Source organism: Carcharhinus amblyrhynchos, chromosome 2, assembly GCF_965287045.1.
Source record: "Carcharhinus amblyrhynchos chromosome 2, sCarAmb.v2.hapA, whole genome shotgun sequence".
Taxonomy (NCBI): Eukaryota; Metazoa; Chordata; class Chondrichthyes; order Carcharhiniformes; family Carcharhinidae; genus Carcharhinus; species Carcharhinus amblyrhynchos.
This window is the reverse complement of record NC_137325.1, coordinates 107,433,813-107,451,865: the sequence shown is the minus strand read 5'-3', so window position 1 is coordinate 107,451,865 and position 18,053 is coordinate 107,433,813. Positions and strand designations below refer to the sequence as shown.

The 18,053-nt window shown below is 41.6% G+C and overlaps 1 protein-coding gene across 1 annotated transcript in view; it reads left to right on the top strand.

Annotated features, from left to right (window-relative positions):
- LOC145361400 (STEAP1 protein-like) overlaps nucleotides 1–16,314 on the top strand; it is a 28,255-nt gene extending 11,941 nt beyond the window's left edge. Inside the window, exons 2-4 of the mRNA XM_080217121.1 lie at nucleotides 5,021–5,512; nucleotides 13,259–13,423; nucleotides 14,553–16,314. Coding sequence (XP_080073247.1) covers nucleotides 5,021–5,512; nucleotides 13,259–13,423; nucleotides 14,553–14,864 — 969 coding nt within the window. The 3' untranslated portion in view covers nucleotides 14,865–16,314. The remainder of the gene's footprint in view (nucleotides 1–5,020; nucleotides 5,513–13,258; nucleotides 13,424–14,552) is intronic.
- Nucleotides 16,315–18,053: the final 1,739 nt, after the last annotated feature.

The following is an 18,053-nucleotide window of genomic DNA, read 5'->3' as shown; positions in this document are numbered from 1 at the left end:
TCGGAAAGTTTTGGAATTTTTATGTTACTTTTGGGTCATGGATGTGTACTATTAAAGTTTATTTATTCGTCACAAGTAAGGCTTACATTAACACTGCAATGGAGTTACTGTGAAATTCCCCTGGTTGCCACAGTCCGGCGCCTGTTTGGGTCAAGGCATCTAACCAGCATATCTTTCAGAATGTGGGAGGAAACCAGAGCACCCGGAGGAAACCTATGCAGGTACAGGGAGAATATGAAAACTCTACACAGTGACCCAAGCCAGGAATTGAACCCGGGTCCCTGGCATTGTGAAGCATTAGTGCTAACTGCTGTGCTATCGTGCCGCCCCATATTTCTGTAATGAAATTGCACTTCTGTGAATTTAATTGTTATGTGAATGTTTTCCTCATCTGAAGGCATTGTGATTTTCTACATTGGAATCTTCTTGGATCAAGGTTTACCAATCCTCACAGTCAGTGATAGTGTTCCACTCTCAGATTAACGTTCATAGAATGTCAATCTCAGTTTACCTGGCCTCTGCACCCTGTGTGATGTCAGGGAGATGTGTTTAAGTCCTTATTTGCAGTATAAGATGTAAGTATTTCTAATCCTTCTTTCACAAGGAACACTGTTGAGTGAGGGCAGCTCATCAGCACTGACATTCTAGCGGTATTTGTGTCTCCTCAGTGATAGTGGCAGAAGATTAAGACGTGCAGGAGAAGGAGATCCCTCGGCAGGTCCTCATCTCAGTCGCAATAGGGTTTGCATCATTACCTGGCGGTGAATGCTTCAGTCTCCTTTCATATCACTCTTATTCCTCAAGGACTCTCAGTTTCCAGAGCGAGGGCATTCACAGGATGCCACAGACTGAAGCAGAGATCATGGATTGGTGGTTCGTGAGGCCAGAATATGAAAGTGTGAATGCCGGACTCATTCTCACTGCGAGAGATTGGACATTCCCTGAGATGAAAGGGAATGGCATTGAGGACTCAGAGAGATGTGGCCATATGCCCCTCACTTAACTTTACTCTTCCTGGAACCTGTCAGCTGTTAAAGTGTCACAGGCATGTCTCCAATGTCCTGCTACCTGCATGGAATCATCGCACTTGCACTGATCTAAGTAGCCTTTGGAGATTCTTTGGACCTCCAGATCTTCTTCTTCCAATGAGCTGTCAGCCTCTTCCAGTTCACCTTCTGGAACACATGATCTATTTGCATTGCCAGATTGTGAAGGGCGCAACACACTGTGATTATGCGTGAAAACCTATCAGGAGTGTGTTACAGTGAGCCACCTGAATGGTCCAAGCACCTGAAATGCAGCAAAAAAAGCCCAATGACCTGCTCCATAAGAGAATGTGTGGAGCTGTGAGCAATGTTAAACCTCTCCCCGAAATGACTCAGGGTGACGCACTGGTGTCAGCAGCCAGCGTTTCAGCGTATCCCTTACCCCAAGCACCCATCGCTGCAGATATAGTGGCCCCTCGAATATATCTTAGGAACTTGAGAGTGATTCAGAATGTAGGAGTCCTAATGAGCCCTGGAGAGACTCCGAAGAAAAGAAATCGAGCACAGTGATCACTGGTGGGTGATAGCCTCCAAACTCACAGGACATCAGGTCTTTATGAAGAATGTTACATATGTGATGTACCAGATCATGAGAAAAGTCCAGACGTGCCTGGCTTTGCCTGTCTCTCATCTTGTAAATGGGATACTTTTCTACAGTAAACCCTAAGTCTAGCAAGTCACCCCTGTTGTCTGGGTCTCTCCCTTTGACCATTACCCTCAGCAGGGCCAGCTGCTGGAACTTCACTCGCTATCTCTCTTTCTCCTCCTCCCTTGCTTTAGGACTCTGACATAGGCAGCATTGAGCCCTGGATTCATTTGTCCTTTTGCCTTCTCACTGAATTGAAATATTGAAGACAAGAAGGATTTAAGTGTCAGTATTGTGAAGCTCTGAATATGGACTTTTGGAGATGATTTTCAGAGAGTTGATGCAGACTTAATGGGCTGAATGGCCTCTTGCTGCACTGTAGGGATTTAATGGATTCTATGGTCAGTCTCTGAAAGTGGAGGTCTGCATGAGGACCACAGCACTGTGCTGTCCTATAGTGGTTTGGCAATGTATGCTACACTCACATTAAACATAAGAAATAGGAGCAGGAGTAGGCCATCTAGCCCTTCGAGCCTGCCCCGCCATTCAATAAGATCATGGCTGATCTGAAGTGGCTCAGTTCCACTTTCCCGCTTTCTCCCCATAACCCTTAATTCCCTTGCCTACCAAAAACCTATCTACCCACGTCTTAAATATATTTAGCGAGGCAGCCTCCACCACTTCAACTGGCAGAGAATTCCAGAGATTCACCAACCTTTGAGTGAAGAAGTTCCTCCTCAACTCTGTTCTAAACCGCCCCCCCCCTTATCTTGAGGCTGTGCCCTCTAGTCCTGCTGTCCTTTCTGAGCAGGAAGAACCTCTCCACCTCTACCTATCCATCCCCTTCATCATCTTATTTATTGAAATCACAAGTGAACTGAGGTTTGACTTGTGCATGCTACTCCTTTTCAAACAGGCTTGAGAACAAAGTAATTTCCCGCTGGCATGATGCACAATTGGAAGGTGTGAGAAGATTCCTGTGAGCAGCTGTTTTACTGAGCATTCATGATATGTTAATTCACAGCACCGAGCAGCAGGATAGTTGACCCGCCATTGGAAGAACTGCAAATTGCTATTATGCTGACATGTTTCTGATTTTCTAGCTGCCACTGGATTCTCTGCTCCAGCCTACAACAAAACCCACCAAAGACTGAATGGGAAAATTCCACCTGCTGATTCTTGGGTGGAATTTTTCTAAATGTTTTCGGTGCCAGGTCTGACTGAAAACCAGCGTGTAGCTCTCCAGATGCACCAAGTTTTTAGACTGGATTTTTTGGCACTCAGGGAAAAAAAAAAGAATCAGTGAGCAGGGTTTATGCCGTAAGTCTGACGGGTTGAGGCCTGATAAAGTGGGCAAGGCTGGCTCCACAGAGATTGGGGCGCCATCTTTAAAAGGTGCCCCGATCAGCACAGAAAGTAAATGCCATCGCTGCCAAGGACATGGAGAACCTCTTCTCACAAACATTGTGGGCAGTTTACCCCCCCCATGCACCACCAGAGCACAAGCAATGTCCCCCTCCCCCATTCTGGCTGCCAATGGGGCTTCTCAGAGGGTTCGCCCAGGTACTGCCCCTGGCACAGACAGGCTGGCATGGTGAAATTGGCAGTGGCAACCTGCGCTACCATTCGTTCTCCTCCAGGGGCTATACTGACCTTTGTACCTCCAAGGTGCTTTGCACACCCTTGACTGATTCACACTTTGTAAACCTACTGGAAACCTCACCGATGTGATGTCCTGTCGATGAGTTATGAATAATAAGTGAGGAAAGTTGTTGTGGTGGGGTCGGGAATGGGGGGGCTCACCAATCATAATGTAACTCATTAGAATGTATTACAATGAGGTTCTCACCCTGTGTAGGTGGGAACCTCGTTGTGTCATCGGCAAGGGACATAGAGAAGCAGGAAACAAGATCTCACCAGTGAAGAGAGGTGCAAAAATCACCCCACATGTTTCTCATTCTCCATGGATATTGGCTGACTTATTCAGTAACTACAGCATCTTCTGTTTTCATTGCTTACTTATCAGGGAGGAGGATGATAAGAGCATATGTTGTACAGAAACAATGAAGGTGATTCTTTTTTTCTGTGTAATTTAACATTTAAATGTGCTGAATGGAAATTTCCTTTCAAACATTCATCAGTTTAATATCCATGTAATGTCCTTAACCATGTAAATTACTTTAGGATATTTAGCAACTCTGACTGTTAGCATTGATTGTGTTCTTTGTCTCCTACTATACTCCTTATACACCTATGACTGTCTGGCCAAATTCTCCTCCAATTCGATTTTCAAGTTTGCTGATGACACCACTGTAGTGGGTCGGATCTCAAACAGTGATGAGACAGAGTACAGGACTGAGATAGAGAATCTGGTGAACTGGTGCGGCAACAATAACCTCTCCCTCAATATCAAAAAACAAAGGAGATTGTCATTGACTTCAGGAAGAGTAAAGGAGAACATGCGCCTGTCTACATCAATGGGGACAAAGTGAAAAGGGTCGAGAGCTTCAAGTTTTTAGGTGTCCAGATCACTGACAACTTGTCCTGGTCCCCCTGTGCCAACACTATTGTTAAGAAAGCCCACCAATGCCTCTACTTTCTCAGAAGATTGAGGAAATTTGGCATGTCAGCCAAGACTCTCACTAACTTTTACAGATGCACCATAGAAAGCATTCCTTCTGGTTGTATCACAGCTTGGTATGGCTCCTGCTCTGCCCAAGATTGTGGATGTAGCCCAATCCATCACGCAAACCAGCCTCCCATCCATTGACTCTGTCTACACTTCCAGCGCTCTCGGCAGAGCAACCAGCATAATTAAGGACCCCATGCATCCCCGACATTCTGTCTTCCACCTTCTTCTGTCAGGAAAAAGATACAAGAGTCTGAGGTCACCTACCAACTGACTCAAGAACAGCTTCTTCCCTGATGCTGTCAGACTTTTGAATGGACTTATCTGGCATTAATTTGGACTTTCTCTACACCCTAAGCTATAACTGTAACACTACGTTCTGCACTCTCTAGTTTCCTTCTCCATGAGCGGTATGCTTTGTCTGTATAGCGCGCAAGAAACAATATTTTTCACTGTATGTTAATACATGTGACAATAATAAATCAAATCAAATTGAATATTCTGATTGACTACTTCTCTCAAAGGTTGCCACCTTCTGTCACTCGCAATTGTAAGTTGCATTAGGTAGAAGGAAACCTGTGATGTTTGGAATGAGTATTTCTGCTTTACAGTATAGTTTTTTCAAGGTGGATAGCTGAGGGTAGAATGTGCCCAGTTATTGAAGTTCAATGTGTGTAGGATGCAGTAACAGAATATTCTGTGTTTGCAAATCAAGTAGTTCTATTTGTTCACTGATTCAAACTCTATTTTTTGTCATAGAATCCCAGGCTAGCGAAAGGAAATGTGACATTGCCGAATCACCCACCTTTTGATGACTTTGAATATCCGTCACAACTTGATAGACAACTGGAGCTTTTCCCATTCTGGCACTTCCCGGTCAAGCTGGCTGGGGGGCTGTCCATTGTTGTTTTCACGTATACTTTACTGAGGGACATTATTCATCCCTATATCACTGAAAACAAAAATGTATTTTATAAAATTCCCATTTTAGTCATGAACAAAGTTCTGCCAGTGGTTGCCATTACACTTTTGGCTTTAGTGTATTTACCAGGAATTTTGGCAGCCACTTTCCAGCTCCATTATGGTACCAAATATAGACGTTTTCCTCAATGGCTAGCTCACTGGATGTTAGTGCGGAAACAACTAGGACTCCTCAGCTTCTTTTATGCTATGCTACATGCATTCTTCAGTCTGTGCTATCCGATGAGAAGATCCTACAGATACAAATTACTCAACTGGGCATATCAACAGGTAAGGATAAGCAAGACTGCTAGCATAATTATTTTTGTTATACACTGTTTCTATATTGTAAATTCCTATGCTCATAAAGGTAAAGGCTTTCCTGGGAAGTAGAACACATTCCTGCTTTTGATAACCAGTAACGTCAAAAATTGATAAAAATGTCACCCATTCTCACAAGACTGGGATTACTGTGCTAACATAATTTTTTTACCAAGAATCCTTAATGCTTATAAGAATGAAGTTGTCCATTTATGCCCACAATTGTTGAGTCATTTCATACACCGGTGTTGGTCAATGAAGGATATTGGATTTCAATCCAGTTCCAGATGCCAAAGAACAATACAGGTACAGTGTCCCAAATCCACATTCTCAGGATCAAGGCTGGAACAGACTTGGGGGTGGGTAGTCAGACCATAGGTGACTTGAATCAAGCTGGGAGGGTCAAGACACTGAGTGCAGAAATAGACCAATGCACAACAAACAGCAAAGGGAATAACTGTGTCAGTATTGTCCAATAGTCAAATTGTACAGATAAGTTATTTTTGATTAAGATTGATGCATGACAAATGTTTGGTTTTGACAAGATTGGTTTTTGCAAAACCAGATTTGAGACACTCTTGTATTTGGCCATTATTCCAAAACCTTTGGTCTCAATTATGTGTAATAAATATCTTGTTCATCAATTAACCAGATACTTTCCACTTCCAATTCTTGTAGGCAGCTTAATGTCAGAACTACCCCAAAAGCATGATCATGTTACTCATTGTTTTACTAATAATGTTAATTGGTCATAAGGGGGTTCAGTCCCAGTTAAAAGTCAATTTGTGAATTTATAGCATTGATTAACCAAATCCCTGTTTATATTTTGCACTGTGATTTGCTAATTTTAAATCCCTCAGTACTGTGATTGAATGGATTTTTGAGTTTTGTCTGCTGTTATTCAACATATCAATTAGGAGCAGGAGTAGGCCACTCGGCCCTTCAATCCTGCTGTCCCATTTAATAGTATGGTCAATCTGCCTGTAATTTCAATCCCATATTCCTGCCCACTCCTGATTTTGCACCCTTGTTAATCAAGAATCTATCTAGCTCTGCCTTAAAAATATTCAAGGACTCATAACTCTTCGAGAGGAAAATATTCTCCTTATCTCTATTTAATGAGCTGCCCCTTATTTTTAAACTGTGACCTCTAAGTTTAGATTCTCCCACAAGAGGAAACATCCTCTCCACACCCTGTCAAAACCCCTCAGAATTTTAAGGGTTTCAATCAAGTCACCTTTCATTCTTCTAAACTCCGGTCCGCCTTGTTGACCAACAAGGTGCATACACGCAGTGGGTCGTGCGAGGGATACTCTTGGATGTTGCTTTGAGAGTTGCCTAGTGCTTCACGTCCGTTAGTGTACACTTAATCTGGACCAATTGACGGGCAACACGTCAGCTCAGTGACAATCACTGTCTGCTGTACAGTTACAGGGACCCGGGTCAGATCTCTGGCTTGGATCAATGTCTGTGGGAGTTTGCACATTCTCCCCGTGCTTGCATGAGTTTTCTCCGGGTGCTCCGGTTTCCTCCCACATCACAAAGACGTGCTTTTTAGACTGATTGGCGTCAATATATTGTCCCTGAATTGGATCTTCCTTAACCTGGCGTACATATAATCCCCTAAATTTCCACCCCCTTTATTGTGGAGTTCCACTAGAGGTAGACAAAAACGTCGCTGAGCGATGAAAGACTTGAATAAGGCACTCACTGAGTCTGTTAAAATGGGTGGCGTAGGCTTGTAGGGCCTAAGGGCTTGTTTCTTGTGCTGTTCTGTTCTTTGTAATACAAGCGTAACCTGTCCAACCCTTCCTCAGGAGCCAACCTGCCCATTGCAGGTATTAGTCTAGTAAACCGTCTCTGAACTACTTGTGAGGGATGTGGACAGAGTGGGTAGGGAGCAACTCTTCCCCATTGTTGAAGGAACAGTTACAAGGGGACACAAGTTAAAAGTGAGGGTGGGAGGTTTAGGGGGATTTGAGGAAAATCTTTTTTACTCAGAGTGTAGTAACGGTCTGGAATGCGCTGCCTGGGAGGGTGTAGGAGGTAGGATGCCTCAAATCCTTTAAAAAGTACCTGGATGAGTACTTGGTACACCATAACATTCAGGACTATGGGCCAGTGCTGGCAAGTGGGATTAGGCGGGCAGATCAGGGCCTTTCATGTGTCAATGTAGACTCGATGGGCCAAAAGGCTACTTCTGCACCATAGGATTCTGTGATTCTGATACTTCCATCTTTCCTTAGTAAAGGGACCAATACTGTACACAGAACTCCAGATGTGGTCTCACAAGTGCCCTGTATAACTAAACCACAACCTACATACTTTTGAAACCCATTCCTCACAATAAACTAAAGCACTCTATTTGCTTTCCTAGTTATTTCCTGTACCTACATACTACTAGCCTTTTGTGATTTATGTACTGAGACACTCAGATCCCCCGAACCTCAGAGCTCTGTAATCTCTTGTCACTGAAATAATTTTCTTTTTTCATTCTTCCTGCCACATTTTCTCACACTATACTCTGTTTGCCAGATCTTTGCCCACTCACTTAACCTATCTTTGTTCCTGTGTAACCTTTTTCTCCTTTTCACAATTTATTTTCCTATCTGTCTTCAGCATTTGGTTTAGCTATTTGTCAACGCATCAAACAGTATTATGCTTTATTCCGGGTTGCCTTCTCTTTAATTTTTTTTCTTATGACATCTTTGTGCAATATTTCAACTTTTTCCTACCACTGACACGAAGCTGGTTGGTTTTTCATTCCCTGGATTTGATCTTTTTTTCCTTTTTTCAGTATACAAATATACATCCTTTTCTAAATAATTTTCGCATTCATGGAATTGTGCTTTTACTATCACTTCCTTACTTTAAATGTGTGTGGATGCAGTCCATCCAGACTAAGGTTTTATCCTAAGTTTGATTTGGTATATCAAATATCTCCCTCATTTCCATCTTAAATATTATTTTTGATCCCTTCCTCCAATAGCATTACTACCTTCTTCATCTCCCTGGTAAATTGGAGTCAAAGATATGTTTAATATGTCTGCCATTATCTGAGAGTTTACTATACAAGTCCTATCCTGATTTTTCTGTGTGTATATATTATTACTTCTCTTAATATATATTCCTTGATATTTAAATTTTCTAATTTCTCTTGGTTTTCCAAATTGATTTTTTGATTCTGTTCTTAATTTATCTTGAGGGGGCTTTTCCCCCCCAGCGAGATTAAGAACAGAATAGCTGTTTGCTATAGCTGTAATTATAGCTTCAATAGGTGGCACAGTGGTTAGCATTGCTGCCTCACAGTGCCAGGGACCCCGATTCGATTCCCGATTGGGTCACTATCTGTGTATGTTCTCCCCGTGTCTGTGTGGGTTTACTCTAGGTGCACCAGTTTCCTCCCACAGTCTTAAAGATGTGCTGGTTAGCTGCATTGGCTATGATAAATTCTCCCTCAGTGACCCGAACAGGCGCTGGAGTGTGGCAACTAGGGGATTTTCACAGTAGCTTCACTGCAGTGTTAATGTAAGTCTACTTGTGACAATAATACTTAAACTTAAAAACTTTCCCATCCCACCCACCACGGGAATCATAGCGGGCGAGGGGCAAACCATGCAAAAGTCCGTTGATTTCGGGCATGTTTTCTAGTTTTGGGGTGAGTGTGGCCAAAAAATCTGCTTGTATTCTCTTCTGTCACCTTCTTTATTGTCTATGTACTTAGGGTGTTTTTCTTTTATTTCGGTTACTATTTTTCCTCGTACTTCTTTATTCATCCATGGCATTTCATTATTGACTCATTCATTGTGTTATTTTAGAAATATATATTTCTCTTGAAGTTTCTATATCTCTCTTTTAAACATTTCCTGCTGCTTTCATGAGTTTTTCATTTTATTTCCCAGTCTCTCTTCCTAGTTCTAGTCTCAAATTAGCTTGTTTTAGATCTTTAAATTGTGCTCCCAGGCTGCAGTGTGCCTCACTTTCAGAAACGCCTGTTCTCAGAAAACTCATCCGCAATCCTTTTAGCTTTGCAAGCTATCACTTCATCTCCTACTCCAGTACTGCAGGCTTTTGAACATTTTGGACATACTCAAATATGGTTACAATGCATTTTGGGCGGCAGAGTGGCACAGTGGTTAGCACTGCTGCCCCACAACACCATGGACCCAGGTTCAATTCCGGTCTTGGTCACTGACTGTGACCAAATTCTGGTCTTGGGCATTGACATTCTCCCAAATCTGCGTGGATTTCCTCAAGGTGCTCCAGGTTCCTCCCACAGTCCAAAGATGTGCGGTTAGGTTGATTGGCTACACTAAATTGTCCTAGTGTCAGGGTAAATATGTGGGGATAGGGGAATAGGGCCCGAGTGGGATTTTGGTCGGTGCAGGCTCAATGGGCCAAATGGCCTCCTTCTACACTATAAGGGTTCTATGATTATCGCTACAATAACATTGTCCCAACCACTACCACTGGCAAATAAATCATTAACAATAATATAACTGGAAAATTCCTTGTGTATACTGCAGTTCAAAGAACAAAGAACAATACAGCACAGGAAACAGGCCCTTCGGCCCTCCAACCCTCACCGCTCATTGGTCCAACTAGACCATTCTTCTGTATCCCTCCATTCTCAGTCTGCTCGTGTGGCTATCCAGATAAGATAATACCTTAATTTGTTGTTTAACTTCAGGTTAATCTGTATCAGTCCCTTATATTTTTTTTGAAATGTGCATTAGTTTGGAGGATTCACTCATACAGCTTTGAAATCTATCCAGATTTTTTTTCCTACTTCTGTGAAACATTGAACCTACTGAGCTAAGTGACCTGTCCTCATCCTTAGCTTTGTTCTTGACCAAGTTCAGTTGGATGCTGAATTGTGAAGTGAATGAATATAGCTCTACACAACCTATCATATATTCAACTCAATATTGTATGGATATCTTTACTACTCAAAAAAATAATGAATTGAGAGAATTTTGGAGTGCTGTGGGATGTATGGAGATGTGATAAAGTGCCATATAAATGCAAGTATTTCCTTCTCTCTGACCTTTTTAAGTAACCAATTGTTTGTAGGTAGCCTGTTTATTCTACTGTTTGCCCAGTTGGTAGGATGAATCCAGGAGCAATTATGGATGACTTTCAGATGAGCACTTGGACAGAAACAGAAAACAGTGGACCTACTCTGCAGGTCTGTCAGCATCTGTGGAGAGAGAAAATAACAGTACGGATTCGAAACGTTAATTTGTTCTTTCTCCACAGATGCTGACAGACCTGCAGAGTTTTCCCCCACATTTTCTGTTTTTATTTCAAAATTCCAGTCTCCACAGTATTTTGCTTTTATTGGAGTACTTTGATGGGTTAGCCGCCAGGAAAATTCTTGAGCGTGCACATTGATACACTTGATGCACCGGCGGACACCCAAGACTGCCTCCTGTCACTGTCAAGAAGTATGGAGGAGCATACAGCTCCAGTGTGGCAGAAGACATTGTGCAGACCTTGGAGACCTTGGAGTGGTGGCCAACTCGCTGACAGCATTAACAGATCTAACTGGGATGGCTCATTGTGGGGGCTGCTGTCTCAGCCTCCACTGCAACCTGGGCCGAGGTCGCCCGACCCCTCAGTGGGAGCTGCGATAGAGGTCATGGGATCCATGCTTGTTGCCACACATGTTCAAACTGTTGTCTTCATGGCTGTGAATCTCTTACCGGCTCAAGCAATAATCCAGCAATCTGTCCTGCAACAGGTTACTCACATGACAGGACAAAAACAGAAAATGCTGGAAAAGCTCAGCAAGTCTGCCAGTATTTGTAGAGAGAGAAACAAAGTTAATTGGGGGAGTCTGTGGGAAGGAAAAGGGACTTTTGATAAGTGGCATGCTTTCAAAAGTTAATATTGTGAGTCCACATGACGCTCATTCTAGGACTGTGGAGAAGCTGCTGTATAAGGGTGGCACTGTAGAGCATGAAGTTGCTGTCCTCTGAGGCTGGCAGCATTTGTGCAGTACCAGCTGTTACCTACCTATGATGTTGCCTCTCAGCCAATCAGCCCAGTCTGTAATTGCACATGCTGAGATGGTTTAGTTAGAAGCCAGATTCCTAAGAGCTCTTTGCAGTCTTTACTCCCACCCTGCTAGCGAATATTGAAAGCTTGCCATACCCTAGCCACAGTTGCACTGCATGAGAGGCATAAGGGTGAATAGTTTGTTTCTGTATTTGGATGTATTTTTGGATAAAGATATTATTAAGAAGGTTATTGTGGTTGGCTGTTTATTTGGGGTAGTGGAAAGTATAGTCTTTAGTGGTTACGGGAGCTCTTCCTATTGCCATGAAGGATCCATCAACCCACCCGCATGCAGACAATGGTGCTGTGCAGGCTTAGGATTCCTGCAATTCTATCAAAGTCTTTTCACTCAGGATAGTCAGCAGAGTGAAACGGGATGACACTGTACTGTTCTCATCTGGAGTAGATGTCCTGCATGGTCTCCTAAATGCTGCAACAAACAGCATATTAGAAAATGTTGGAGACTTCTGCTCCTGATTGCAAAGACCTGACACACAAATTTAAGGTGTCGGTGACCTTCACGGCTGCTGGTAGGATTGTCCCCTCTGTGGTCTGAGGCTCCAGGTTGGTTTGTATTTAGTGATTCAGTTTATTGACCGCCACCGTTGAACTTGAGTTGCCTCAGGAACTGTTCCTTGGTCAGATGTATGCGGAGGCGGGGGTCTGCTGCCAGTTTGCTTCCGCTCAGTGAGGAGTAAGAGAGAGTCCGCTGCCACTCTGCATGTGATCAGTGGGAGGGGCGGAATGGGGGCAAGGGGCTGCAATCGGTCTGGGTAGCAGGAGGAGTAGGGGGATAAGGGGGTCACTAATGTTCTGGAGGTGGGGCAATACATGTGGGGGCCGGGGGAGTCATTATCTGATCCAGGGACCTTGTGGCAGGGGAGCATTTTTCTATTTTTTTTTCTGCATATGCGCAGTTGGAGGTGCTGATCACGGGCTTGTGCAGCGTGATTCAGAATCGTGATTCAGCGATTTTTCAGGCAGAATGAGTGTGGGGGCGCTGGAGAACAGGTCTAAAAGTTGGATCTGAAACACTCCCATATTCAAGTCCACCCAGCACTTAGAATGAAAGTGGTAAAATAGGGCACTATGTATATGTTGTTATTTAAAATTGTACTTGTTGCCATTTTTTTTAACTCTTCATCATTAAAACATTCGGCTGTCCTTTGTCATGTGGCATTAGTTCATGGTCAGTAGTTAAGAACTGGCACTCAGATCCCAAATTTATGGCATGAGTTGCCCGTATTAACAGAACATTAACTGCACTGCTTTGAAAGAACTATATAACTAGCTTGCAATTCTGTGGAACAAGGAATTTAAATTTTAGTAAAAAATTTTAATTTTGATTTTTTTTAAAAAATTACAAGTAATTTTGCTGAAAATCTGGATATACTCAACCAAAGCAGGCAGCATCTGTGGAGAGAAACAGATAAAAAATCAAGGGGGGAATTTTCCTGTCCTGCCTGCCACAAGAATCATAATGGACGGAGAGGCAGACCCTGCAAAAGTCTGTTGACCTCAGTTTTGGGGTGAGCACAGTCGGAAAATCCCGCCCCAGATCTATTTCTCCCCACAGTTGTTGCCTGACGTGCAGAGTATTTCCAGCAGTTTGTGCTTTAACTATGGCATATTGATGTTTTTGTTGTGATCTAATAGGTAAAACAAAACAAAGAAAACGCCTGGATTGAGGATGATGTCTGGAGAATGGAAATTTATGTTTCACTGGGAATTTTGGGCCTTGCAATTCTTGCCATATTGGCCGTGACTTCAGTTCCTTCTGTCAGCAATTCATTGAATTGGAGAGAATTTCAGTGTATACAGGTACATTTTAATGGATACGAAATGATCCGTGTGTAGCACCACAGCTATGGGGTGAGGAGCATGGGCTGGACTGTACATCATTCTGCTGGGTTTCCAATTAAAAGTGTATTTACAAAGAGATAGGGGATCCAAGTATCCTCCTCAGAGTAGAGGAAGTTGGCAGGAAATTCTGTCTTTAACTCATTTTGTGAATATCCAAACAGCAGATTTGGAGCAAAAATGATAGATGTTCGTGATCAGGTGTGATGCGATCAGGATGTGAGTCAATTATGGCAGTGTGCAATTAAAAGCCTTGTTGGATAATATCAAATGGACTGTTTTTATATACATGGTACAGTGGCACTGTGGTTGGCACTGCTGTCTCACAGCAATAGAGACTCGGGTTAAGTTCCAGCCAGAGTGACTGTGTGGAGTTTGCACATTCGACCTGTGTCTGCTTGTGTTTCCTCCAGATGCTCCAGTTTCTTCATCACTCCAAAGATTTACAGGTTAGATGGATTGGAAATGCTAAATCATCTCTTAGCGTCCCAATATTTGTAGGGAGGATTAGTGGGGAGAACATGTGGGATAAGGCCTGGGTAAGATGCTCTGTCAAAGAGTTGGTGCAGACTCGATGGACCAAATGGCCTCCTCCTGCACTGTAGGGGTTCTATGGTCCCTGTTTGAGTTGCTAAAGTTGCTTACTCAAAATAATTGTGCACATGTTGCATTTGGGCACCTTCATGGGTTTAACAATGCAAATTGATATAATGAGTAAAAACTAGTAAGAACATAAGAATTAGGAGCAGGAGTAGGCCATCTGGTGCCTCGAGCCTGCTCTGCCATTCAATAAGATCATAGCTGATCTTTTCGTGAACTCAGCTCCACTTACCCGCTGCTCACCTTTAACCCTTAATTCCTTTACTTCACAACCCTTGTGAATCTCTGGAATTCCCTGCCCAGTGAGTATTAGCTATATATTTTGTATAACATAGATTGAATTTTTAGGAACTGATGTTTTTCTTATCATGATTCTCTTTGGAGCAGTATTTTTGTTCTGTGTTACTTACTGGTGACACTTGCTCATTGATATTTGTGTCAAAAGGCTTTTAAATAGCACTTTAATACTTTTGTATCCTCTATGTTGCAGTCAAAGATGGGATATTGTGCATTATTCCTGTGTACTCTTCATGCTCTGGTGTATGCCTGGAGAAAGTGGGTGGAGCTGAAATACTTCGTCTGGTATACGCCTCCAACATTTATAATTGCAGTTTTCTTGCCCATTGTAGTTTTGCTGTGCAAAGCAATATTTCTGTTCCCATGCCTTGCGAAAAGATTAGGTAGAATTCGACGCGGATGGGAATGGAAGTCAAAATATAAAACTGATTCCACTCTTAATACGGATGACATGGACAGTGAAGCTACTGCTAAAAGAGAGGACTGTGCACCCGAAGATCACTGATGATCCTATAGTGCAAATAAGCAGATCTGGCAATTGCACATTGTGATACCTATAACTCTAGTGCACTTTTTAAAAAAAAAAGCCCCACATTCTGTCATGTTTCTATTTTGTTGAATATTTTTTATTGGATTGTTTAAATATAGAAAGCTTCATTCTCGTATTGTGAGAATTGCCTTTCTTCCAGTACAACAATTGTGACAACTTAGGTGTTTCTTTTAAAAATATTTAGAAGTCAGCCTGCATCCTGGTCATTGAAATGTTGCAAATGTTATCAGACTGCATCATCCTCTGTATATACAAATGAAAACAAAACTTTTTTACTAGTCAATGTTGAAGTTTGACACATGGTTGATCACAAAATAATGTAATAACTGGAGTGGAAAGACCACAAAAGAAATGATTTCTTCAGAGACTTTAATCGTTACCAGAAGTAGCTATTTTGGGGAATTAGGGCAGTTCTGCTCTTTCTATATTGAGAAATATTGATATTTAATTTTTCTTATGTTTAATACCATCTTTAGGAAAAATGATTTTCATCTCAAATTTTATGCTTTTTTTTCTGACATTAACAATGAACATCTGGGATTCCCATCGTCTTTTATACTTGGGCAATATTGAAGGGAAAATTCTGCAATTTTTAAGTGGATACTCAAAAGACATTTAGTCAATCAATTGGATTGTTTTTTTTCCTTTTGTAGCAGAATTTGAACCAATGCAGGGTATTTTGCAGAAGTGGGCAGTTTTAAGTTCTGTTGTGCCAATATCTGTACCTTCAGTGGAGCTTGGTGTGGAATTTGAACTCAGTGGTGGTTGTTAGTACATTAGCACTTTAAACTACCACCGGAAGAAAGTTCATTTTTAATATATAATTCTGTTTTCTACTCTAAAATATTAAGTAACTTCCATAGTGCCTTGCATTTTTTGTAATGTTGCTAAAATCTTTTCACAGGTTAAGCACTTTTAGGTGGATAGTGTCTGAGCAATGCAAAACTGATTAAGTGGTGATAATTTCTGTGTCAGTGTAGAAATGTTTATAGAAAACACATTTATCCAAGATGCTGCTGTACTGTGAAAATAACTTTCATTTGTAAGTGCCTTTAATGTAGTAAAGCTGAGCTGCATCTTTTTAAATGGCAGGTACTGCAGCTATGAACTTGCAATGTTTTACAGATGATCATTCTTATGGATATTTTATATTGGATTATTTTTACTGATGTCTATCATACTGAAAATGTAATATTTGTGATCAATATAGGGAAATTTTAATACAAATTGGTTCAATAATAAAATACAAACCTTTTTGTTAGATTAATTACTTTTATAATTGAACCTGCATTTATTGATTTAGCCATTACTATCATGCGAAGTAACCTCATCCCCAAATAAAACAATGTTACATGACACAGAAATGCTTTCAAGGCTGTAATAAACAATGATTTTAATACTTAAATCCTTCTATTGACTCTGTGTGTTCTATATTAAAAGTTCCTGACCACAGTTTATATTCACACACAAAGCCCAATGTACCTCCAATCTAGCCTTTTGACTTGGATGATAGAAATGCATTCAGCCCAGTCAACCTTGGAGCATCTTCAGTAAGATCCTGGGGTTTTGTCCCACAGATGAGTCTTACTCACAGAATGATCCAACCACCAACTTTCAAAATTCTTTTATCATCCTTTAATATGTCGTCTCAAGGGCAGAATGGGAGGGAATGGCCCTGGGCTTCCATTAGCAAAATGAGATCTCATAGTAATAGGCCAAACAGGGACAAAAAAAAATCTATGAATGATCATTGAATGGCCTCCTTCTACACTATAGGAATTCTATGGTTTTAACAAACGGGAGGAGGAGATTCCATGAACATCCCCATCCTCGATGATGGAGGCGCCTTGTACGAGCCCAAAAATAAAGCTGAAACATTCATAACCAAACAGATATGTCAAGTGGTTAACATATCTTGGCCTCCTAAGGTTTCCTTCAGCACATATGCCAGCATTGAACTAATTCAGTTCACTTCACCTGATGTCATAAGGTGACTGGACGCAGCAAATGTTACTGACCCCAATAACATGCCAGCTGCAACACTGAAGTCTGCTGTGGATTGTGGCTTGGAATGAGTTAATAAGCAGAAACTTTCACTGACCAAGTTACACAGCAAGAGCCTGCTGTCCACAAAGAAGCAGAAATTTCAGAGAGAGAACAGAGACCAAATGTCAATCTATACCCAAAGATGAACCAGAAAGCAAGAGCCATAGCAGGCAAGTAAGATAAATATTCATCTACAGCTTATTAAAGATTTTCTGTGTTACTAAACCAAACTGTCTCCTGCTGCCTAAATGGTTAAAGATGCAAATGAACACAATTAGAATTTAAGTTCAAATAATACCTCGAACTTACTCTCCTCAGTACACTCATCAAGTATCTTATGCACAATTACTTATGCTGAAAGTCAGAAATGTTCAAGCATTCAGGCAGAAAATGTGTTTGAATAGCATAGCTCCAAGTGGCAGAGTGCACTTTCAATTTCCTTGGATTAGACAACACCTCAGGTCAACTATCTGTGCAGCCCACATAAATTTCATCATAATATCAATGGAGGATTGCTGGACAAACTTCATGACACTGTGCCTGGGGAATCAGCCCACGATGTGCAGGACTGCTTGACTCTATGCGAACAATATTTTCCCCCTTAGCGCCACCACAGAGAAGGAGTAATGTTAAGGAACATATGGACATTAGGAAAAGCAGAAGGTCATTCAGCCCCTCAAGCATGTTCTCCACTCAACCAAATAAGTAAAATATATTGGTGGCCTGGACTTTGGCAACAGGGAATAATTTAATTGTTTGCTGATAACAAAACTCATAAAGGTAGCAAAGAGTAAGCTAGCAACAGACTTCAGAAGGAAGTAATCTTCCTGAGAGAATTGAATGTGTTATAAAATGTAAAGAACTTACGGATAATTTCCTTTTGAATTCAATTGATTGAATTGACTTATTGTCACATAAATTGGGATATTGAGAAGTATTGCGAGCTATACAGACAAAACATACCATTCGTAGACTGCATGGGGGGGAAGGAAAGGATAGGAATAAGACTAAAATGTTGTAATTATTGATAGTGTGTAGAGAAAGATCAGCTTATTATGTGATAGGACCATTAAAAGTCTGATGGCAGCAGGGAAGAAG